The sequence below is a fragment of the Balaenoptera physalus genome (genome assembly GCF_965194825.1).
Source record: "Balaenoptera physalus genome assembly, chromosome: 16".
Lineage (NCBI taxonomy): Eukaryota > Metazoa > Chordata > Mammalia > Artiodactyla > Balaenopteridae > Balaenoptera > Balaenoptera physalus.
This window is the reverse complement of record NC_138898.1, coordinates 19,398,494-19,423,346: the sequence shown is the minus strand read 5'-3', so window position 1 is coordinate 19,423,346 and position 24,853 is coordinate 19,398,494. Positions and strand designations below refer to the sequence as shown.

Genomic DNA, 24,853 nt, shown 5'->3' with positions numbered 1-24,853 from the left:
ACACCCTCCCTGCAAGCACCTCAGACTGAATTAGAGCCCCCAACACCCCTCACTGGCCTGAGTAGGGCCAAAAGGAAGCAGAGTCAGGCTGGACCCTCACCTGGTGGGCTTCCCGCTATTTGGGGGGAGATTCGCAAAGTGGTTTTCCATCCTCATTAAATACCAGACCTTGAGCTAGATAGAGAATCAGATTTGGTCCTTCTTCTGGGACTTGGAGTGGGGAGTGAGGGGCGGGAAATGAGGAAATCTGCTGGCTAAACCGGGAGTGAGCAGAGACGGAGCCTCACCCCTCTCCTCTCACCCCCCATCCCCCCATTCCCAGCCCCGTTCGTATCTCCATGCCCCCCTCACTCACACCCTCTTCCTCTCCATCCCAGCCCCAATCCCACCTCTTCCCCACCTCTCTCCCATCCCCCCAAGCCCCCCTTCCCCCATTCCCACCCACCTCCAGTTCTCCATCCCATCCCAGAGAGCCACAGTAATAACAGCCTCCAAACCAGCCCAACAGGTTCCAGGGGACTCAGCCCTGCCCCAGAGGCAGGTAAGGAGGTGGAGCTGTGAACCCCCAGCTGCTGGCTGCCTGAAAACACCAATTATCTCTGTGGTCCCCAGCCAGCCTGGCTTGGTGGCCCTGGGGGGCTGTGGGGAGGTGGGGGTCAGGAGAGGATGCCCCGGGTTCGGGAGACTGCATTTCCAGACCCTGAAGTCTAGGATCACCCCCACGAAAGACGCAGCCTCTACTGAGTGAGAGCTGACAGGTCTGAAGAATCCTGCCAAGCCAGACACACTGACTCACGTTTCATTACACATGGAACCCATCATCTGGTTGAAACGAGTGAAGTTTCACAGAAAGAGATGTGAAATTAAAGGGGGGGGGGGGGGAAATTAGCAACTTTTTTTTCTTATGAATGCATTGTTCGAAGCTTTGACAGGAACTGTCCGTGAAAATCTTCTTTTGGAGCCAGGGTTTCTGAACTCAGCTTTCTCCACCCAGTTCTCTCATGCACCCTGGGGCCAATGAGGCTGGTCAGAGCCGCATGAAGTGCTTGTGTGATTTTCTGTGAAAATGTGAGGAGATGTATGTGGTGAGCAGATAAACATGAGTCAGATGGCCAGAGTTTAAATCCCAGCTCCACCTCTTAGCTGAGTGACCCTGGGAGAATTATATAACCTCTCTGCCTCTCGATATCTCTATCTGTAAAATAGAGTTACTAAGAGTTACTTGCCTCCTGGGGGTGTCATGAGAACTATAAGAATTCATAAATATAAGCACTTAGCCAGTGCTCATGGCGGGTTGATTTCAGTGTTTGCTATTGTTACTACCATCAGTATCAGCATTAATAGTATTATCATTACTATTCTGATTACTTAGCACCATGCCTGGAGTCATAAACCAAACTCAACCCAAGTAGCATTGACTGTGTGCGTGCATGTGTGTGATACAACCAAGGAAGGGCCCTGTGGATGAGTAAGTGGATTTTCCTGGATAAATGGTGGTTCTATATTATAGTCTTAATTACAGTTCTATAGATTGGAAGTTTGACATGGTCGCATTGGGCTAAAATCAAGGTGTCCGCAGGAGGCTCTCGGAGAGGATTGGTTTCCTTGCCTTTTCTGGCTTGGAGAGGCTGCCTACACTCCTTGGTTCACAGCCTCTGCCTCCTTCTTCCAAGCCAGCAATGTTGTGTCTCTCCAACCCTGCTTCACACCACATTTCTCTGTACACAAGTGGGAAAGTTTCTCCACCTTTAAGAACATTGTGATGACATTTGCCCCACCCGGAGAATCTAGGGTAACCTCTCTATCTCAAGGTCACAAACTCTAATCATAAAGGCAAAGTCCATTTTGCCACGGTAAGATAACACATTCACATGTTCCAGGGATTAAGACAGGGGCATCTCCGGGAGGCCATTATTCTGCCTCCACAAATGGGAAAAGGCCGTCCTAGCTCTACATTTGTGGCAGTCGAATCCATCAGTAAGCATCTCTCTTCGGCATCTGTCCGGGAGCTCAGGACACTGGAAGAGGCTGGAGGTGGCCAGACTGGCAATGGACAAGCTACAGTCTCCAAGTTCAAGAGCATTCCAGCTTAAATTCCCAGGTCCCATCTGGCCAGGTTTGGGTAGCTCCTCCCAGATCTGAAAGGGGCAGAGAGGTGCTGATCTGACTCGGCCACTGACCCTCTGTGTGTCTGTGGGGACATCGCTTCCTGGCTGAGCCTCAAAGTTTCCTCATCTGGTGGAGGACCTCTCATTCTGAGAACCACACTTGATGACCCATGAAGTTCCTATGACACTGTTGGGCATCCAGTAAGGGCTCAATTGGTGTTTTAATATGCCCATTCCACATCCTTGGGACATGATGGTCAGGTTCACATTTATAACAGCAATTACAGTGTGTGGCAGGGTGTGTGTGTGTGTGTGTGTAGGAACGTGGGCAAGTGTGTTAATATATGAGCATGAAGGTGGGAATCAGTGGGTAAGAGAGTGCTTCCCTTGCACGAAGAACGGAACCCCGTGCTCTTTCCCACGGGCCAGGCACCTCCAACCCAAGTTCCTCCGAAGGCCAAAGCCATTGCATCCGCAGACCCCACGGTTCTGGGAGCCTGACCTCAGTGAGCTTCCCCAAGCAGGACATTTCTTTGAAGTCTCCTTTTTGACACATTCTGTTCCAGAGGCTGTCCACTGCCGCTTTATTATAAAGAACAATGTTTCAAGCTACAGATCTTTGGAACATGGTGCAACTGTTTAAAAGTGTGAGGTCAGACTCTGTACAGACAAGATGTCCAAAACATGTTGTTAAGCAAAAGAAAGAAGTTTCATAACACTGGGTGTAGGTTGGACCCATTTTTGTTTAAAACAAAGTGTCCATCTTGCCAAGTTTCAGAAACACAATGCTTTTGAGGCACAAGACGGGAAGTGGGGGGATGTAAGACTCTGAGAAGTTAGGCTTGTGTCACCCTACTGTAAAAACATTCAAATTCCAGTTTTCAAAGTGGGTAGTCAGACTTTGGCCTCTGGAGCCTTTGAAAGGTGTGTGTGTGTGTGTGTGTGTGTGTGTGTGTGTGTGTGTGTGTGTGTGTGTGTGTGTATGGTGTCTGTGTATATGGTGTGTGGGGGAGGTTTATAAATTCATGATGGTTTTGTAGTGAGACAGAAGGATTTCTTTCCTTTTTTTCTGTTTACATTGTGCCTTTCCTTAATTTTTTTTAAAGCAAGCTTCTACAGGTATCCCAAAAGTCTTAGTACAGTTTTAAGCTTAAAAACTAGGATTCTGGGCTTCCCTGGTGGCGCAGTGGTTGAGAATCTGCCTGCTAATGCAGGGGATACGAGTTCGAGCCCTGGTCTGGGAAGATCCCACATGCCGCGGAGCAACTAGGCCCATGAGCCACAACTACTGAGCCTGCGCGTCTGGAGCCTGTGCTCCGCAACAAGAGAGGCCGCGATAGTGAGAGGCCCGTGCACCGCGATGAAGAGTGGCCCCCCGCTCGCCACAACTAGAGAAAGCCCTAGCACAGAAACGAAGACCCAACATAGCAATCAATCAATCAATAAATAAATCTTTAAAAAAAAAAAAAAAAAACTAGGATTTCCTTAATTATAAAACACAGAGGCCAAGAAGTCAATATATAATAAAGTATGTGTGTAAAAATGGCACCCCCCCAGGAAAATCAGCAATGTTTGTCCCATGGATTCTAACAGTGCTGGTTACGTGTGATGATGACACCGACCAAGGGCAGCCTGGAATCCATGCGGCCTCCAGACCCAGGGGCGAGCAGGCCTGCTCGGATGGGCTTCAGGGAAGATCAGCAGGGTCTCGAGCCGAGACACAGGATGTCCTGTACACTGGAACAAGCGCGCACACACACATACACACTCATGCAGGGTTCTGCGGACCAATCTCTCACGGTGTGTACTTTTCGTTCTCAGTGGGCACCAGTCTAAGAGACGACAGATCTGGCTTCCCCAGCTGACTCTGCCCCTTGCCAGCTGAGTAGCCTTGGAAGTGCCATTTTTACTCTCTGAACTTTGATGCCTCCATCTGCCAAACAGGATAAAAGATGATGCATGCAGATTGCCTGATATGTGGTAGTTATTTAATAAACCAGCTTGCTAAGGGAGAGAGCCTCAGAGTCTGTCCCTCATCCCTGGGCTCCAGCCAGGTAGGAGTATGTCATCAGAAGCAGGCTGGCCGCCTGAAGAGAGCAGAGTCCACTGACCTGATAAGGCCCAACCTCACTCTGCCCCACACAGAGCAGCCTCTGTCCTCTGATCACCTGCAACTGACTAATTCGAGGACACGTGCTACATGATCCCATAGCCCCAAGACTCAGGAGGTCCTCACTGCCTGCCTGTGCGGGGAGAAGCAAGATATTCCCATTTTGCAGATGGGAAAAATAAGGCTCAGAGAGGCTATGTAACTTCTATCCACACATCTGCTTTCATTCATTTATTCATTTGATGTTTAAATGAGATGCGAATGAGGACCAGGCACTGTGTGAGGCTCAGGGCAGGAGGAGGCAGCAGTAAACCCAGACCTGCAATGTCTGTGTTGTCACAGAATCAGAACCAGCTTCACAGGCATGTGACCCCTGTAGTCACACAGGACCCCACAGCTAGAAAGGGCCATGCTTGCTTTAATGGTCTATTGCCATCTTAAACTTCTCCATAATTTTTAAACAAAAGGCCCTGTATCTTCATTTTGCACTGGACCCTGAAAATTATGAAACTGATGGAATTAAGAGGGTCACGAACCCAAATAAACAGTTCCCAGTAGATGGATATGGGGGAAGGAAACCTGGGCACAGCTTGGAGAGGTGGGGGCTGGCTATAATGGTGGGGTGCCTGATCCAGTCGAGAGCTTTAGTGTGGCCTTCCTAAAGGACGAAGGTTTTGGCTGAAACCTGAAGAATGAGTAGAAATTGGCCTGCTAAGGAGGTGGAAAATGAGACGAAAACGCAGTTTAACTGTACAATGGAGATAGTGATCCTGACTCCCCAGGACCGACCATTACAAGGTTTCATTCAGTTCATTCATTCATCCATTCATTCATCCATTCATTCAGTCAATATATTTCAAGCACCTACTATGCAGCAAGCACCGTACTATGCGTGGACCAACATAACAGCGGAGGACAAAATACACCATGCCTATGACCCATGTGTCCTAGCTGGGGGATGGATGTTAAAACAACTTATCACACAGACAAGTATTTATCCACTCCTAGGATCTGTGCTGGAAGATGTACAGGGGGCTGAGGAGCACACGATGGAGGCTGAGCAGGGCTGAGGGGCAGAGCTGTCAGCCCCATCCAGGGCCAGGCACAGAGGAGGCCCTGGCAGAATGCGGGCTGGTGGAGCCTGGCTTGCGTTCTGTTAGCTACGGGCACAGTCTCAGCGGGGAGCTGAGGGCCGTTGCTCATTCCAGGAGACAACATGCCAGGAGCCACCTGGCTGTGCCTTGGTCCCAAGAGTAGTGAGTGCACCTTGGGAGGAGCTAGCCCATGGCAGGAAGAGGTCAGGAGAGCAATAAGAAGCTTAATTAAAGGGAAACAGCTTTCAGACAGAGGGAGGGAGGGAGCCTAGCCTTACTGACAGGAACTGTGGGCCTGGTAATTCCATCACATATGTCAGTCCATTTTCAGAGCCCTTGAAGGCAGGTGCCCCATGTCACAGTAGGAAACTAAGCCTCAGACAGGCTAAGCAACCATCCAAGTTCACACGTGAAGTTAGGACCAGAATGCGGTCTCCTGACTCCCAGAGCAGACTCTGCTACTTCTACTCATCTCTCCCCGACCAAAAATCTGTCTGGGTATTTGACCGTCCACCAGAGAAATTTCTCTCCAGCCCCAGGGCCAACAATGTTTATGTTTCCTTGAGAAGCACTATGGGTCTTAAAGGTGGTCTTTTTTGCCTCTTCCCATTGGCCACCAGGAAGCCCAGAGGCAACTCTGTGGCCCATCTCAACATGGACTTTACGCCACACGTGAACCGTAATGTCACTTCTGGTTCACTCTCACCCTGTCACCCTGCTTTTATGTACTGCCTCCTATTTTTCACTGATTTGTAGTAGTTCGGCTCACTCTATTATACCCAGCTTCATGAAGCCATCCTAATCCTCTTCAGCTTTCTCTATATGCCAACTTCATCCTTCCCTCTCTGCAGAGAGCCCTTCTCCAGCTCCTCAGGCACCAGGACCAGCTGAAGCTGCCCCGACTCTCCTTCCCCACCCTTTCCTCCTTCCCAGCTCCCACCACGCTCTAACCAGCACCCCAGAATCCAAACTCTAACTTCTGGGAAACTGATGCTTCTTGGCCCAGCTGGGATCAAATGCCCACTCTTAGTTCAAGCAGCTGTGGCCCGGGCTCCGTGACACAGCAGTGAAACGGCGGCGGGATTCCATCACTGCAGGGTGATTCCCCAGACTCCTCATCCTGGACTCCAAGCCCCTCAGGACCTGTGTACAGACCCCAGTTCAAACCCTAGCTCAGCCACCTAGAAGGAGGACTTGGGCACAAACCCCAGTCCTTCACAAGCTGCCACCTGAGAGCACAGACTCACAACCACTCAGAGTTACTGTAGGATGACACGGGAATCAGAGAGGTTGGGGGTGCAGAAGTGCTGAGCACAGAGTGTTTGTTGAGTGAAGGAGGGGGATTAACGCCTGAAGAACAGCAGGCTTTCATTCACTTACCCACACACACTCCACTCCCCAGTGCCGGGCAGTGGCCCCTATACCTGCTCCTGACCCTCTCAGTTCCCAGGGACACCAGGAAGGGCGTGGTGAGCAGCCCCTGACCTCTGGCTCTGTAACCTGTGTCCAGTAGGTAGAGGTGGTGAGTTCACACACACAGCACGTGCAGAGGGGTGGGTCTCAACAGACCTTGGGCTCAGGGCCCACCCATCCTCATTCTCTCCCCCAAGGGGAACGCACCCTGTCCCTGCTTCCAGAAGGCCCTGTTAGGGAGCAGTTCTGAGCCCTTTGGACCATCTGTTATGACCATCTCCTGGCCCCTGGGATCCCCCAGGACTAGGAGGGGGCTGGAGGGGAAGGCAGAAAGGGCCATATTTTCTGGTGAGAACCTGCCCCGTGCAGGTCGCTGCACTTACTGCTTTATGTGCATTTTCTCATTCACTCCTCATCTCTCCTTTACTGCCCCGCCAGATTAATATGATTATAGCCATGTTGCAAATGAGGGACGTGAGGCTCAGAAAGATTACCTGGCCTCCCCGGGCCACGCAGCGTGGTGGAGCCAGAGTTTCAGGTCAGAACTGGCACACTGCAGAAGCTGGGGTCTTGCCAATGTGGCCGGGAGAAGCCCCTGCCTGGGTTGGAGGAAGAAGGCTAGCCCTTGCTCTCCTGAGGGATGAATCGGAGGCCCTTTATAAGGAGGCAGGACTTCCCTGGTGGCGCAGTGGTTAAGAATCCGCCTGCCAGTGCAGGGGGACACGGGTTCGAGCCCTGGTCTGGGAAGATCCCACATGCCGCGGAGCAACTAAGCTCGTGTGCCACAACTACTGAGCCTGTGCTCTAAGAAAGCCCATGAGCCACAACTATTGAATCCCACGCGCCTAGAGCCCGTGCTCTGCAACAAGAGAAGCCACCACAGTGAGAAGCCCGCACACCACAATGAAGAGTAGCCCCCGCTCGCTGCAACTAGAGAAAGCCCGCAGGCAGCAACAAAGACCCAACGCAGCCAAAAATAAATAAATAAATAAATATAAGGAGGCAAATGTGGACACCAGTCAGCTGTTCAGGGCCCGGAAGACTGGGCCAGCCAGGCTCTTGCACCCCTCCTGGCTGGAGAGGAGCCAGGTGTCATTATTAGGTGGCCAACTGGGGTGTGGAAGGCTAGCTCCTCACCCAGAGTGCCTTGTGAGGGACAGGCTGTAGCTGACAGTCCCTTGTGAACAGAGGGACCAAGGCAGCGGGGCAAGACTTGAACTTGGGGCCACGTGCTATCCTAGATGATGCCTGGAGACTTCATCAGGCCTTCTCTATGGTCTGAGCATGGACTCATTGCCTTAGAGCTCCCCTCACCAACAGACTTTCCCCTAGAAGAGTAAGTGGGTACCAACAGTGGCTAACAAGGTAATGATCACCATGGTGAAGATGGAGTTGGAGATGAAGACGGTGATGGTCACCGTGGAGATCACGACGGTGATAATAACTGCACCTAACGCACAGAGCTCCACGTATCCAGCAGGCACTGACTGTTCTAAGCACCTTGTGACACAGCAACCCTGTGAGACAGGTACAAATATTATCATCCTCATTTTTACAGATGAAGAAACCAAAGGAGCAGTTAAGTAACTTGTGCAAAACCACATGGCTAGAACATGTTGGAACTGACATTCCGGTTTGAAGGCAGAGTCTACACTCCTGCCTTCAATATTACCCACGTTAGATGTATAATACAATGAAAATAGCGATCACTCTTTACTGAGCAGCTATGCATGAGGGACCATGTTAAGCACCTTACATGCACATCTTACTTGATTCTCATGAGAGCTTTAACTCCTCAACATTATTAGAGTTCCGTTCAGCTGATATAAAATCTGAAACCTTGCAGTGGAAGTAATCTCTCTGATATCACGGGGCCAGCAAGTGCAGAGGTGACCATCAAACCCAGGCAGCCTGACTCTGGGCCCCCCATCTTAACCACAAAGGCACACTGTTTTTCTGTGGTTGTGTACACACGTGCACACACACCCTTCCAGGGGCCCTTGTGCCCACACACGCATGCGTACCAGGACACACTCACCGCACAGACTCACATAAAATACGGCTACCAAAAACTGGCTGTGTTGTCACCAAGTGAGGGACCCAAGCCCTCAGCCTAAAGACTCAAGATGTTCTCTCCAAAACGTGGTTCCCAAGGCGGAAGGCAAGCATGCACTGCGACCATGCCAGAAAAATGCTGGCTAGCCCTATGAGTCAAGGCTCCCTGGGCTCTGAGCATCTGGAAAAACCTGGTGGGGGGGAGACTATTCGTACTCAGGGCTGAAACTCCAGCTTATTTCCCACAGTACGTTCAAGGCTGTAAATCCCACTTCCCAGGAGCTCCTGCTGGGGTTTGCACACTGCCTTCCAGTGCCTTCCTTGCCAATCAATTTCCATGCAAATTGACCCCGAGATCCTGGCCAGAGGATGGGACCGGTTAGACCTGCTTGACAGTCTCCCAGCTGCAATGTGGGAGTCTGGCTTGCGGCTAAATCTAATCCTTCCAGGTTACTTCTAGGAGTGTTTCCTGAGCTCCTGCCTCCTACCTGAAAGGCCGGACCCTTTCAGAAAGACACTGCTGGGGACCAGAGATGGCTCAGATCCAGCCCTCTCTCCAGAACTTCCATCATCCGAGGGAGACTCTGACCAGCCCAGCCACGCCCTCCCAGAAATCACACCACCCACCAGCCATCACTGACAGGCCATATCCCATCAGATCTCCCCTGAATCCAGAAGAAGTGGGCAAGATGCTCCCCATTTTACTAAGAGGCAACTGAGACTCAGAGAGGCGAAGTAGGAATCTAAGTCCCCAAAGCCAGTAAGAGGAGGGGCTGGGTTTACACCCGGGTCTACCTGACTCTACAAGCTGAATTCCATCTAGGCCCCCACTCCAGCTCCAGTAAGGATGTCAGAAAAAAATCCCAGCACTGCCACTTACTAGCTGTGCATCCTTGAACAAGTTGCTTAACCTATCTGTGACCTAGAAGCAATTAAAGAAGGAGGTGATCTAAAGAGGGGAGGACTGTGGGTGACAAAGAACTTCATGGGGAAACACACCTCCAAGGTGTGGAGGCTGGAGAACCCAGGGCCAGTTCTGGGGTCAATTTGGCCCGAGCACAGGACGCCGAGTGAGGAACAAGGGCTCCCAGTGCTGGGCCCTGAAGGCCAGGCTAAAGAATTTGGAACGTGCCCAGGAGGCCAAGGGGAGCCATCAATGGTTTCTTGACTAGTTGACTAGTTGTCAATATCTCAGAAAAATTAATTTACAGGCAATGACATATACACATTACTATATGTAAAGCAGATAACTAATAAGAACCTACTGTATAGCACAGGGAACTCTACTCAGTACTCTGTAATGAGTTATATGGGAATAGAATCTAAAAAAGTGGATATACATATGTGTATAAATGATTCACTTTGCTGTACAGCAGAAACTAATGCAACATTGTAAATCAATTATACTCCAATAAAAATTAATTTTAAAATAAATAAATAAATAATTTTAAAAATTGGATTGCAAAAAAAATTTTTTGTAATTAAAAAAATAAAGGTGGGGCTTCCCTGGTGGCGCAGTGGTTGGGAGTCTGCCTGCCGATGCGGGGGACACGGGTTCGAGCCCTCGTCTGGGAGGATCCCACATGCCGCGGAGCGGCTGGGCCCGTGAGCCACAATTACTGAGCCTGCGCGTCTGGAGCCTGTGCTCCGCAACAAGAGAGGCCGCGATAGTGAGAGGCCCGCGCACCGCGATGAAGAGGGGCCCCCACTTGCCACAGCTGGAGAAGGCCCTCGCACAGAAACGAAGACCCAACGCAGCCATAAATAAATAAATAAATTAAATTAAAAAAAAAAAAAAAAAACCTAAGCATGCTGGTATTTATTAAAAAAAAAATAAATAAATAAATAAAGGTAAGATCCCTCCTCATCACAAGAAAAAAAATTTTTGTAACCAGGGATGGTTATGGATGTTAATTAGACTTACTGTGGTGACCATTTCACAATATACACGAACGTCAAATCATTATGTTGCATACCTGAAACTAATATAAAGTTATATGTCAATTATATCTCAAAAAAAATTTTAAAGCAATGTCCCCAGTGGAGAACAAATAGCTCAAGAGAGGGTGCAGGGTGGTCTGGTGGTGGCAGACATACTCTTCCCAGAGTCAAGTCTCCACTGGATATAATCCCAGAAGCATTTTTCAACCAGTCCCAAATTCTACCTCACCTATCATCCAATCCTCAGTCTCAGAAGAGTATAATAGTTGAAAACAAAGAAAGACTCTGAATTCAGACAGCCTAGGTTTGAATCCCAGCACTGCCACTTACTAGCTGTGCATATTTGAGCAAGTTGCTTAACCTCTCTGATTCCGTTTCATCATCCAGAAGATCGAGATAATATTATTCCCCTGCCTCATAAGGTTGTTGTGAGGGTTACGTGAGTTAACAGTTGTAAAACACTTAACAGTGCCAGGCACATGGAAAGTGTCTGTCAAATAAGGTTCTTCAAGGCCACAGCCCCTGACCATCAAACATAAAAATAGGATGAGTCTGACATGGTGTGTTCTTAGTGATCCCATTCTGGGTCCTAATAATCACCAATTCCTTTGCTACCTACAAGCCATCCTTTGAATAACATGCCCTGGAAGATTCCCAAGAACGAACTTTAGGCTCACAGGTTCTGCAGAATGAATCTATCACATATCAATAATTTCATAAGTTTCAACCTAATGCTTCTACTTTTCGAGAGCAGGATTTCAGGGCCCTTCCTGGTCTTCTGGTCACTCTTCTCCATCATGCCAACAGAGAGAGGAAGGTGCCACCCAAGAGAACACAGCAGAGTCATTCTTTTTAGAGATCTCAAGCAAGAGAAAGGTTTTCTAGATACAAGATGCCTATAATCCAAATCATATATAACTTTCCTACTATATAAAAGTATAAAACCCAGAGAAAGTTCACTCTCTGTTGACCTTGAAGGAGACAGAAGCTGGACAGGCCGACAGGCAGGCAAATATGGGTTCCCTTTAGAGGTCATCTGAAGGCCAGGACAGACTTCCCAGGGGCCACTGCACTTTGCTTCTGACCTTTGACCTTCCCCAAATTGCCTCAGAATCTGGGCTCAGCATCTTGTACTGCCAAAGCCACTGTTTAGACGGAACTGCAATTTGGAAAGTTGCTCTCTTCCAGGGCAAAGACAAACCAATGACTTGTTGATTTTGCCAACAAGACAGTGACATGTTCACAGGTAAGTTTTTGAAAGAGGGCCCAGGCAGTCTTGGAGGAGTAGGGTGGGGCCTGGAAAACGAGTTTATTAAGACTCTAGGAATTAACCAAAAAAGAAGCGGGGACATTCCAGACTAAGGTGTGGTGGTGGAAAAAGCCAGAAATGGAGGATATAAATGCAGATTTGGCCCCAAGAAATCAGCTTATTTTTCAAGAACTAAAACAATAAGTTGGAAGAGTTCACTGGCCACGTGGTATTAACAGGCACCCGGAGACACATTCTCTCCCAGCTCTGCTTGGAGACAAGATGCCCCTGACTCTATTTACCCAGCTGTGAGATGGGCAGAATGGCTGATCCCTTCCAGTGTGAGGTAAAGAGCCAAATGGCTAGGGAGTCGGGTCAGGGGCTGCTCACAGATGTGCCTACATTTCCCAGACCGGATTATCCAGAAGAAATGTCCTCCGGGAACTGCAGCAGACTCATCTTTGGTCTGCTTTTAGAGAGCCCCTTCCTGCGTCAATGAAACACAAAGCAGGAGCTTGGGGAAGGTTGATTTTGACTGGAGGACACTGAATGCAATCTTTTCTGGATGTTTACAAAGTGTGTTTACCAAGCAGCCTGCTCTCCAAACCCTAGCAATCGCTTAAAACAAGAGAGCTGTTGATTTGTGGAGTGTTTTCTCTAAAAAAAAAAAAAAAAAAAATCACAAATGTTGGATTCAGAGACATTATTTCTTTTTAAAAATAACTTGTCAAGGGGACAAAGTATTTAGGAAGCTTTCTTCTCAGCTCAGAAAGCAACTGGGAGAAGGAGCCTTTTTTTCTGCCTGAGATTAGAGCGAGGGACAGGATAAACTGGGGGAGGGAGGGCAGTCAGCAACGAGTGGGAAACTGGCTAGCTCCCTGCCCTCAGCATCCTGACAAGACCCTTCTCTGATCCGCCCCACCCTGCCTTTTTCTCTTCAAAGACCCACCAAGAATCTAGGGGGAAACAATGAGATTAAGCTCTGCTCTGGCCCCCTCCCCAACTCCCCCTCCCCTGCTGTCACACCCCAGCGCTCCCCGACCTGCCTCTCCTATCAGATGTCAGCCTTTCTCCTCACGGACACCAAAATGTATCCCAAAGTGCACCACTGACATATACAAGATTTTGGAGCATGATTACACAACCTTTAAAAAAATTTTTTAGCAGTATGTATTTTAAGGAGTATCAAAAAACTAGATACATGAGAAACAGATAGATAACTGATAGACAGATGATTGATAGATGAATAAATACATAGATTGGATGGATACATATATAATTGATAGACAGGTAGATGATTGATAGATGAATAGATTCATAGATTGGATGGATAGATAAACGGATAGATAATTGATAGGCAGATAGATGATTGATAGATGAATAGATACATAGATTGGATGGATAGATAGATAATTGATAGGCAGATGATTGATAGATGAATAGATACATAGATTGGATGGATAGATAGATAGATGGTTGATAAATGAACAGGTATATAGATTGGCTGGATAGATAGATAGATAGATAGATAGATAGATAGATAGATAGATAGATAGATAGATAGATAGATAGACAGGTAAATACAGATAGCCAGGACCTCAAACCCATGCTTTCACAGCTATTGCCCCTTTCCTCTTTAAATACATTTTACTCAACACATATTCATTCAGCCCATTATCGGGTTATTGAGGTCCTACAGTGCCAGGCACCACTCATCTTGTTTAGGAGCATCAGTGAACAAAACAGCCATCAGACAGTGACCTCACAGAGCTTATTTACCAGAAAATAAGCAATAAATGAAGAGGTAATCCAGTGTCCTAAGGTGATTAGTGCTATGGGGCAAAAACAAAAAAAGAAACGGTAGAGCAGAATAAGGCAGGTCAGGAGTGCCCAGGCAGGAGGAAGGGAGCGGGTTGCCAGATCAAGTAGGCAGGTCAGGATAAACTTGATCAAGGAGGTGAAATGGGAGCAAGGACTTAAAGGAGGTGAGGGAGTTTACCACAGTTTTATCCGGGGGAAGAGTGGTTCAGGCTGAAGGAAGAGCTCAAGCAAATGCTCTAAGCAAGGAGGGTAACCAGCAAGTTCCAGAAACACCAGGCAGTCAGTGTGGCAGGAATAGTGAGCAAGGTGAGAAAGTAGAAGAGAAAATCAGGAAGGAGACAGAGATCCTGATCACTTATTTTAAAATTAAGACTAAAAGAAATTTAGACCTAGAATGTTCTTCGCCTACCCACCTGACTTGGATAACTCTTACCCAGGCTTCGGCTCTTTACTCAAACATCACTTCCTCCAGGAAGCCCTCCCTGACCACTCTTTTCCCAGTCTGTGTCAGCTTCTTTGTTGTACATAGGCTCTCAGAGGGCTCAGTTTCTTTCCTCCATAACAGTTATCTCCTTTTGAAATTATACCCTGGTTAGTGTAACATCTAACTGCATCTCTCTCTCTCTCTCTCTCTCTCTCTTCTCTCTCTCTCTCTCTTTCTCTCCTGCTAGACTGTAAACCGCACGAGGATTTGTTTGCTGGGATTGTCTCTGGTTTTGCCCATTGTTGTATTGCCAACACCTAGCACAGTGCCTGGCATCGGGAAGACACAACAAATATTTGCTCGATGATTGAATGAATGCTTTGAGGTGGCAGGATTGGAGGCAGAATATTCACTGAACTCAGGGTTATAGCAGCTACGGCACACTGCCATTCAGCAGGCTCCTGGGACCCAAAATTTAGTAGGTGAGCTCAACCCCAGAAGCTGGAATCCCTGCTGCAGTGAACCTGGATCAGCCCAGGACCCCCAGCCCTCTCTTGCACCCACCTGCTCTCCAAGGCCCTCCGGGATAACTTCTCTCTTCACTGGAGAGGACAAGGCTCAGATATTCACAAAAAGCCTCGCCCTTACCTCCCCCCACCCCAACCCTGCACTTGCAGTAGCAGCAGTGTTCAAATGCTTCCTTTTGCTGCTCACAGAAGAATCCTCGGAGCGGGGACCGACCTTGGCACATCTGCTGGGATGCCTGGTGAGGCGGGGAGAGGGCCGTGTGCTCCAGCACGTATATGGCTGCCCTCATGGAACAAGTCCAGGATCACACAGCCCTGGATCTGACAGGTACCACACAGCAGCTGCGTGATTTACAGCGGCTTGCAGGGAGAGGTTTCGTCTCCCACTTTGAGAGCTTGAGTGCTTCGTATAAATATTTATGGGAGTCTGGGCCTCCATTAACCCCACCAGTGCCACATTTCACTTGTGACATGGTGCTTGTGTGTGAATGAATATGAAGGCCAGTGTTCAACACACAACGTGTGTGTTTGAGTATGTGACCCACGTGCATTTTGTGAGAGTGTATATACTTATGCAATCAATTGTATTTCAGTGCGAGTATAAATCCAAACGGGCATGTGCATAATTTTGCACATTCCATGCACACCGTGTAAATGGCTGTGTATGAGCATTTGGACATGCATGCACACGGGCATGGATACACACCTGTGGATCCATGTGCAATGTACATGCATGTGTGTGTGCACGTGACTCTGAGAGTGCATGTATGGCAAATAAGCACACATGGATTCTGCGTTTAAGTGCGTGTGCACCTATGTGCCTGTCTCTGTGTATGTAAACATGAGTTACACACGTGTTTCTGCAGGTGCCTGCTTAAGAGTGTAAGCACATCTCTGTGCGGGTCCAAAGCTCCAATATCATACTGGAAACAGCTTTGGTTCATCTATGAGTAATTCCATTAAAATTGCCTCACCTAGAGGCTACTTCTTTTATAAACACTTGCTCTGATCATTACGATACATTTTTTGGAAAGTTCAGTTGAGAACAGATAAAAGGTGAAAGGACTCTGATTAATTACAGACAGCACCAATGTCCCAAGCCTAACAATGCCAGGCGGGCCTCCCCACAGCACACACACACACACACACACACACACACACACACACATAACCACCCTGCTGGCTCTTCCATGAGAGTCTGAAATGAGCAACAGACCTGCAGTGTCCTTCTGACCCCCTTGTGGCGTTTGTCCTGCTGCATCTCCAAGGCCCCATTCCCCATCTCCGTGCCTGGGCAGGGAGCCTTGTGGCTGGAGAGCATTACGTATGCCCCCAAGAAAGTGACTACCCTCTGCAAAGGGAATTAAAAAGGAAACTGTCCCCCAAAGGGCTATTTCCCACCGGTCCATACTTTTCCCCAAGCTCTACCCACCTCCCAAGTGTTTCAGATAAGGAATAGTGGACATATGGGGTTTGGTGGCAAAAATACAAATTTTGGCAACAGATAGGTGGGGATTCAAGTCCTAGACCCTGCAATGGGTGACCCGGGGTAAGAGATGACCACTCTGGGCCTACTTGCCCATCCCTGACCGGCAATGGGTACTAGCAGCCCGCACTCAGAGAGTTAAGGGGAATGTCGTAATGGGATTAACCTCGTGATCTGGTCAGACCTTGTATGTGCTGCGATCTGCTTGCCCCAGTCCATGGAAATGGACATGTACCAGGCTCGGATTCCCAGGACACAAAGGAGGGCAGATGCCGAGTCCTGCCCTGGGAAGTGCAGCCCTTTGCTGTCCCCAGACCAGCCCAGGCCCGTGGGCTCTCCTCAGTAGGACACAGATGGAGGTAACCCTGGCAGGGTCAGGGCAGTGAAAGTGACAGATCGGAAGAAACAAAGGGACTTGAGAGTAAGCTCAGGACAGCCTCGTTTCCTGACTTCTGATGGAGTCACAGGCCAGGCTCAATGTCCACCTCACCATCCCCGGCTCCGAAATGGACACCCTCTAGCTTCCCACCCCATCTATTTACTGGACGAAATGCAAGTCCCGATAAAAGCCCCCAAGCTCCAAAAAGGAAAACACAACAATATAAACATTGGATCTGTGGGCTTCAGCTCTCTTCTCACGCTGCAACTGGCTTCTTCCAAAAGTTGCAGGCCTCCTCGCACTGCCTCTGTGGCGGCCCCTCCAGCCTAGACGACATCATCTTTTTTTTGATACCAATAAAAAGGAATGTGTAATGAGTGGCTATTTTACATGAAAGTACCTTCACATGCAAAGAATGCAGAGACGCAGCTAAAACCAAGTTTTGCTTTGGAACAAATCGTTATTAATAAGGTAGGCTGTTTTCCAAATGGAGCAGCAACTTCTCTGATATATTTAATTTCCTCCAGCTGAGAACAGTTAGCTCTGATGTTCTTATCTAAATGCATCTTCTAAGATAATATGTGCAGGACAAGGGAGAAGGGTACAAGATATTAAGAACACGTGTAAGGCACGGACAATGCATGTAGCACATGGTGAAGACACACAAGGCACAGAGAACGTGGGCTCCCCAGGTGAAAGGGGTGTTCTCCAGGGTCTGGACACCTTGCTCCAGAGGCAAGAAGTGTAGAAATGATGAAATTCCAGCAGCAGAAGCATCTGCCTTCCCCAAGAGGAGGCTAGTCCTCTGAGCCTGGTAAGTATCAGCCTGGGACGGTTCATGGTGGTTGCTTCCTCAAACCAGGTGCACCCTGCACGTGGGACTCTCCCTTTCTGGTAAGCTGGCATGTCTCCCCCAAGTACTGTGCTGAGCACAAGCTCCGGAGCAGCTTTTCTACCCTGACTGAATTCTTTCAGGAGAGCTGCTGCTGCAGAAGACACTATCTACAGGATGCGCCATGTGAGGACTTTTATTTTGGTGGGGGGAGGAGGGGCAGAGCAAACCTCTAATCCTCCCGTCCTTACATAACAAATCCAAACACTGCTATCTCAGGGTTGGGAGGCCAAGCGGGCGGACAGAGGGCTGTAGAGGGAAGGGTTACGCAAGACGCCAAGTGCTGGGTTTTCCTTTCTGAAAACAGAAGGGCTCAGAAGCGGGTTTTGCATCTGAAAGCCTGCAAGGGAACTAGTCTCTAAACCCAGCTGTTTCCCAGGCCTGGAGAGAAAGAACTTGAGGAGTGGGGATGGGTGGCTGAGGGTTTTGCCGGCTGTGGCAGAAGCTGCATCTCTAGGTCACAGAAAAAGTGAAACGACCATCTTGGGTTGCCTGGCGTGGTTATGGGCAGCTCCCACTGTGAGGCCCCTGGGTAGGCACAGCTGGAGTGGGCAGGGGGCAGGTGGGCACCTCTGACAGGGGAGGGGGTTGTCCTGCCACAGAAATGCCCAGAGACCCTGGACTGAAGGAAGCCTGGCTGTGCGGAAAGAAGGGTCTGGGTGTAGGACCCAGCCCCAGCTCCCCAGGGACCCCTTTCACGGAGAGTGGAGACCGACCGGTCCCCTCTCCCACCAGCGAGGACCTTGCTCCGGGTCCATCCCCAACCAGCCCTGCCGCTGGGGGAAGGATGAGGAGGGGAAAGGGAGGATAGCGGAATCGGGCCGGCGGGAGCCCAGAACAGCTGGCCAGGGCTCCGGCGCTGCGCGGTGGCTCTGGGGACGCCAGACTCTCATCTCCATCCCTCCACTCCTCCCCACACTTACCCAGCACCCCAGAGCCCGCTGTCAAAGCCCTCTCTGCCAGTCAGCGCCGGAATAAAAGGCAGAAGAGAAAGGAAAAAAAGGGGGGGGGGAACCAGAGGGAGAAAGTTTTCTGAAATGATGAGTTTCCCAAAGGAAGAGCTGAGGAAAGGGTAATGGCAAAGAAAGTAAGGACGCGAGCGGACAGGAGAGTGGAGCTGATGGCGCCTTCCCCGACCGGTCCAGCCAGCACAGCCTCCCGCGCGCCCCTGAGATTCCGGGGTCGCAAGCGGGGGCATGCGCTCGCGACCCGACCGGGGCCTCCCCAGCCCGGGGCGCGGGCTGCAGCGGAGCCACTGTCTGGAGGGCCGCGTGTCTGTCTCGGCATGCGCTCCCAAGGGCAGGCGCCAGCCTGTCTGCGTGGGACCCGTGCTGGCGTGGAGCACACCCGACGTGGGGACGATTATTTCCGCCGGCTCACGGAGGGTCGCGAGGAGCCCGTGGGTGGCGGGGAGTGGTGGGAACCGAAAGGAGCCTCCGGCCTGCAAGGCGCCGTCGGGGTGGGACGAACCCAAGGACCGCGGGCCCCCGGTCGCTTTCCGGAGCTTCTGGGCGCCGGGTCTGCGGCGAGGCGGCGAGGCGGCGGGCAGGGACGTGGCCGGAACTTGCTTGCTGGAGGTCCCGGCCTCCTCCGACGCCCTGCTCTCCTCTGCGCGCGCCCGGGCCGGTTGGTGCTCCAATGGTGGGTTGCGCAGGGGCTAACAGTGCCTGAGAGGGCATCAGTGTGGATGCAGGATGTGGATGTCTGTGTATCTGTGTGTCAGTGTGTCACTAGGACTGTGTCGTGGGATTGTCAGCTTCTCAGAGATGCAAATGGTCACTCTAAACCGGCCTGAGCCACCGTGTTGTTCTGGATGCAGCGTGATGATGTCGGTCACTGGACTGTGTGTGTGTCTCTGTGCTCTGGGGAAGGAGGAACAACGCTTTGGAGTCTTGCGACACTTCCCAGCCCAGAGGCTTTTCTGGCGGAGTCCAGGTGACTCTAGAGGTGGAGGATGCCAGTCGGCTTGGGATGATTCCAAAGGGAGTCAAGTCTCCACCGCATGGAGTCCTGGGGATCTCCCTTGGTCCCCCGAGCCATGCATCCGGATTTCTTCCAGACCTCCACCTGCCAGACCTTTTTTGCCCCAAAGGGGATACACCGTTCATGTGGGCACGCTCTTCCCCCTTCCGTGCATGTGCACTTGCACACGCAGTTACCCAACTATCATACCCCCTTGCTCCTTCCGCCGTGCATGCACCGGTAGAGTCACCCCACAGCCAGACTCAGCTTCCATCCTACTCCCAGATTACAGCCAAAGCCCTCCCTGCCAGGTACCTCTTCGGGTTGGTGAAATGAACTGGGCCTTGGAATTTAATTCAAGCTAGAATTTCTGACTTCTCTCCTCCCAAACAACACCAAAGTTCTGCTAAATGTAAATTACTCTGGTATTATTTGCATCCTTACCGTCGGGATTTTCCCCCCTCTTTGCCATACCCTGACCACCAATCCCAGGCCCCCAGGGACCTAGGCCAAAATCTACTGCCTGTTAGTTTCACCGTCCCCTTTCTTCTCCTTGGCTCTTTCCAGCTCTAGTTCCTGGCTGGGGTTCTACTGCTTGGGTTTCCTGCATCTCCCCATTCAGGTCCTGAAATTCCACATTAGGAATCCCGGGCCAGGGAGCCCGAGGGCTGGAAAGCTGAGTCTCCCGGACTGCAGATACTGGGTCTGAGTAGAGCAGAAACCCCTTGGAACCTGCCATTGCCAAAGAAGCAGAGAATTCTTCCAGAGGTGGTGGGAGGGGGCGGTTCCTACCCAGAGTTATAGATGGGATTCCGAGAAGGCTGAGAGGGGCTTGGAGGAACCTAGACAGACGACCTTGCCTCCTCTAAGAGTCTGGGAAAGGAAAGGTTCTGGGACCACCTCCCTGTCGAGGACATATGGGCAGAGCTGCCGCACCAGAACAATGCCCCAACCCCCTACGACCCCCGATCTGTGGAGTCATTGAGATCCTGGTCCGATGGTGCAGTGCCCTTCCTTGGGGCTGAGGGCTCCAGGCCTGAGTGGCAGCAAACGGCTTGCACAGATGGGCTTCCTGTCTGAAGGGTCTTACACCCCAAGACCTCGTGCCGGATTCCACCTGCTTTCACAAGCCCTGGGGGAGAGGGGGCTAGGCCTCCACTCAGAGCCGGCATTCTAGGGCAATTCTGGTTGCTCCCAGCAGGTGCTCCAAGCAGGAGGGCCAGAATGGCAGGGCCCGCGAGCCTGATTGCCAGAAACACCCTGCTTCCCCATCAGGGTGGCAGCTCTCGGCTTCCTGGGTTCAGCCAACCTCAGAGCCAGCAGGCTAGCAGACCAGTCCTGATGCCCAAGCCTGAAAGCTCCGCCAAAGTGGCGTGTGCCCCCTCTCCGCTCATCAACCGGCTCCTGACCGGTGTCCGTACCTAGAGTGAGAAGCAGAAGACACGTTTGAGGCTCAGGTACCCACACACACGCACTCACACACTCAAGGGAGAGGTTTGCCCAGATTTGTCTGTTTCCCCACTGGCCGGGGGAAGGGTGAGAGTGCCGCCCAAACTGGGGCGATACTTGAAGAGGCAAGAGAAGAAAAGACAGGCGAACGCGGAGTCCTGTAAATAAACACCATTTCCATGGTTTTAATAAGCAAAATAGGAAACCATTTTAATAACCAAAAAACAGAAACCAGTCTGAATAAAACTACAATAGACTAGGTTTTAATATTTTCATATCATAAGCAGGGTTTGAAATTGATCCCTTATTGTACATGAAATAAAAACAATTTCTGTTGAGGCAAATTTGATTTCAACACAGTTGAATCCGTAAAAACCGAAGCTCGTTTCTGATGCAGGACAAATATCCACAATATTTAAAACTGCAAGCACCATGCGGTTCATACAATCTTGTTATTACTGTTAATTTATCAACTAATACAAACTCAAAAATGCATCCGGCCAGCAGCGCCAGCAATTTCAAATGAGAACTAAAAAATACGCTTTCATTTTGGTATTTTTGTCAGTGCAACTTAAATCCTCTTACTGACCTGCAGGGGAAAAAAAGTAATAATAAAGAAAAAACACCCAGATCTTCCCTATAACTACTATACAACTGAAGGGGGCCTGAAGGGGGCGGGGGTAACACCACCAATAACTCTCCCGCTATCTCAAAAGCAGGGAAAGAAACACACATAACATATTGGTCTAAAGAACGCACTTGAAAGTTGCAAAATTACTTGCCAATGTTTGGGTTTCTGGTACTTTCTGAGTGTGGTGACTGGTTCAACATAAGTTCAGGTCACCGTTGGGCAGTCTGGGCTGGTGAAGCCGGTCACCCGAGGAGCATTTCGGCCCCAGCAATTAGTGCGGGCCTGGAGAGTTTCGTGGGGACCCTGGGGTGATTTTGGTTGCAATAAAAAGCAAACAAGATCTGTTTTCCTTTCCTTTCTTGTTAGGGGTGTCAGCGTAGCCCTAAAACCAGGTGATGTGAGGACACTCCCCGGCCTCCAGGGTGTGAAACTCTGCAGCTGCCCTGCCCTGGTACTAGGGAGCTGGGACCCCAGTCCTCTTTATCCCAACAAAAACAAAATTGAAAACTAGAACGGGAGGAAAAGAGGACCGAAAGGGAGCAGGGGAGGGGGAGAAAACATGCAATTTCCAAGGGTGCCCCAAGACAAAGTTGTTTTCTGATGCAAATGCCCAGAAGTTTTTTTTTTGTTTTTTTTTTTTTTACTTACAAAAAAATGCCATAATAATAAACCCAAACAAAGACACTCAGCTTGCTGCCAGGTTCTCTTAAGCGGTTTGGCGGGGCGGGTATTTACAAGCCTACAGCCCATAGACTGAAACCCGACAAGCAGCCGCCGGAGTTTCCGAACTGCGATCCCTTCTCACCCAAAGAAACAAGGGGGATTATGATCTATGATCAACAACATGCTAAAGTTAAACAAGAAAATGGTACAAAATAGAAATTATTACCATACATGTCCAGCATGCAGGATTAATATTTTTAATGCAGATTTTCGTATTTTTTCTATATAATCGAGCAGGCAATAAAACTGATGAGATTTGCGCGCAGAACGTCCTAACTGAGGCCCGCGTCTCGGGGCTGAGAGCCAGTGTTCTCCGGACCCTGGACAGACAGGTCCGTCTGTCCTTCCTTCCTTCGCTCAGCCTCGCCTCGCGCCTGCCGGGACGCCAGGGTCCCTCTCCTTTCCTCTCCTCGCTGCTCTCTTGCTGGGCTGGATTACGCTCCGGGCCGCGAGGAAGCGGCCCCGGCTTAACGCGCAAAGTTCAGGAAGCCAGGAGTCTCCAGACGGCCTTGGCGACTCCTCGCGACTATGCCTTGCCGCCCTCCAGCCTGGAGAAAAGTTGCTCTGGGACTTCCCACCCCCTCGCCTCTCTCTGGCTCTGCTCGAGTCTAGGAGGCGCCGCTGGCGCTCACCGCTCTCGCCTTGGCCAAGGTCCCCTGCCTGCCCGCGCGCCCTCCCGTCGCCCGCGTCCCGCGCGCCCTTCCTCCCTCTCCCTCAAGTCAAACAGGTCATGGCTGGGGCCGTGGCAGGGACAGGGTCCGGGGGAGTCCGGGGCTGGGGACACGGGACGGGGAGTCCGGGCCGGGGCAAGGGCGGGGGCCGGGAGCGGCCACGACTCACAGAAAGAACTCGGGAGAGGAGGGGCTGTCGCTGGTGGAGCCCGCCTCCCTGAAGCCGGAGTTGGCGAGTTTCTCGCACTTGACCTTGTAGGCGTCTCTTTCGCGGGCCAGCCGGGACACCTCCTGCTTAAGCTGCTCCACCTGCTGAATGAGCTGCGTCTTCTCATTCTCCAGGTGGTGTTTCTGCTGGACGCGTTTATACCTGCACGACTGGGCGTAGCCCCGGTTCTTCAGGGTCCGCCGCTTCTGCTTCAGGCGGATCACCTCGTCCTTGGTGAAGCCCCGCAGGTGGCGGTTCAGCTCGCGCACGGACATGGACACGAGCTGGTCGTCGGAGAAGCGGTCCTCCACGCTGCCGCTACCACCAGCCGCCGTCGCCGCGGCCGCCGCGTGCGGCCCAGGCCCGGGGTGGCTGGTGGGCAGCTGCTGCGCGGGGCTGGCCGCGCTGGACGGCGGCGGCGACGCTTGGTGATGATGGTGATGGTGCGGGTGCGCGTGTGGGCCCAGCTCGTCGTGCGCCACGCCGGCGCCCGGGTACGCGTGGTGCGGGTGTGGGTGGTGGTGGTGATGGTGGTGGTGCGCGCCGCGGAAGCCGTCGAAGCTCTGCAACGGCTGTGGCACTGGGTGCGAGCCTATGAGCGCCTCCACTGCGTCCTCGGGCGTCAGGTTGAGCGCCTCGGGGTTCATCTGCTGGTAGTTGCTCGCCATCCAGTACAGGTCCTCGAGGTGGGTCTTCTGTTCGGTTGGGCTGAAGCTGGGCGACGAGGGCACCGAGCTGCACGGCGTGCTGAGAGGTGTGGACGACACCGAGCCGGCTGGCTGCAGGCGCGTGCAGGGCCGGCCCGGGCGGTCCGCGCGCCCCAGCGGCTCCTTCTTTACGTCGAACTTGAGCAGGTCGAAGTCGTTGACGTACTCCATGGCCAGCGGGCTGGTGGGCAACTCGGGCCCCATGCTCAGCTCCGCGGCCATCGCTCACGCGAGGCGCAGCCGCCGCCGCCGCCGCCGCCCGGGGAAACTTTGCAGCCGGCCGGGGCGCGCCGAGCCGGGAGCGGGGGCGAAGAGCGGCGAGCCCGGGAGGTGGGGAGCGGAGGGCGCAGCGGGCCGGGGCCGCCGGCCAAGCCTTTGTCTGGGGACGCGGCGGCGCGCGGGAGAGTCCCGAGGCTGCCTGCGCCGCCCCAGAGCTCGGGGCTGTGGCCGAGCCGGGGCCGGGTCGAGCCGGGAGGGGCGGAGAAGCGAGCGGGGCGCGCGGCCGGGTCGAGGGGTGGCGCCGGGCGAGCGCCCGCCGCTCGCTCTCTAGCTCTCTTGCTCTCGGGCTCTCTCGGTCTCAGCCGCTCGCAGCCCGGCGGTGCAGCTGTGCGGGATCCGGCGCAGCCGCTGCCTTTTATCGCCTCCCTGATGTCACCGGGGCGCGGGGGCCCGGGCAGCCCGGCGCGCTGGCCAATGGCTGTACGGGCCCCGCGGACCGGCGGCGCAGGGCGGGGCGCGCCTGACAGCTCCTCCGCCCCCCGTGTCAGCTGACTGGCGGCGCGAGCAGCCGGAGAGCCGCCGAGGCCTGGCGGAGGGCTGGAGCAGAGAGGGACCGCCGGCCCGGGCCCAGCCCCCCACCCCCTCGGTGTCCCGGCCCCCGCCCGCTCGCCTTCGGTGCCAGCACCCCCCCCCCACCCCCTCCACCACCATAGGCTGGGCCGCTTCGTCCACCCCTTCGCGCGCTCTCCTCCCTCTTTACCCTTGGCTCCCCCAACCCCAGTCC

At 52.0% G+C, this 24,853-nt stretch overlaps 1 protein-coding gene across 4 annotated transcripts in view; it reads right to left on the bottom strand.

The window, feature by feature from the left end:
• The window catches only part of MAFB (MAF bZIP transcription factor B), a 68,920-nt gene extending 44,710 nt beyond the window's left edge, over positions 1 to 24,210 (bottom strand). Inside the window, exons 1-3 of one of the 4 annotated variants that reach the window (XM_082430331.1) lie at positions 23,105 to 24,210; positions 21,693 to 22,388; positions 21,067 to 21,499 (exon numbers count right to left, since the gene is read on the bottom strand). In XM_082430331.1, coding sequence (XP_082286457.1) covers positions 22,343 to 22,388; positions 23,105 to 24,072 — 1,014 coding nt within the window. In that variant the 5' untranslated portion in view covers positions 24,073 to 24,210 and the 3' untranslated portion in view covers positions 21,067 to 21,499; positions 21,693 to 22,342. Of the gene's footprint in view, positions 1 to 14,779; positions 20,883 to 21,066; positions 22,389 to 23,104 lie in introns of those variants that run through there. The other 3 variants (XM_082430332.1, XM_082430330.1, XM_082430333.1) reach the window with 3 other exon arrangements.
• Between the last annotated feature and the right edge of the window lie 643 nt (positions 24,211 to 24,853).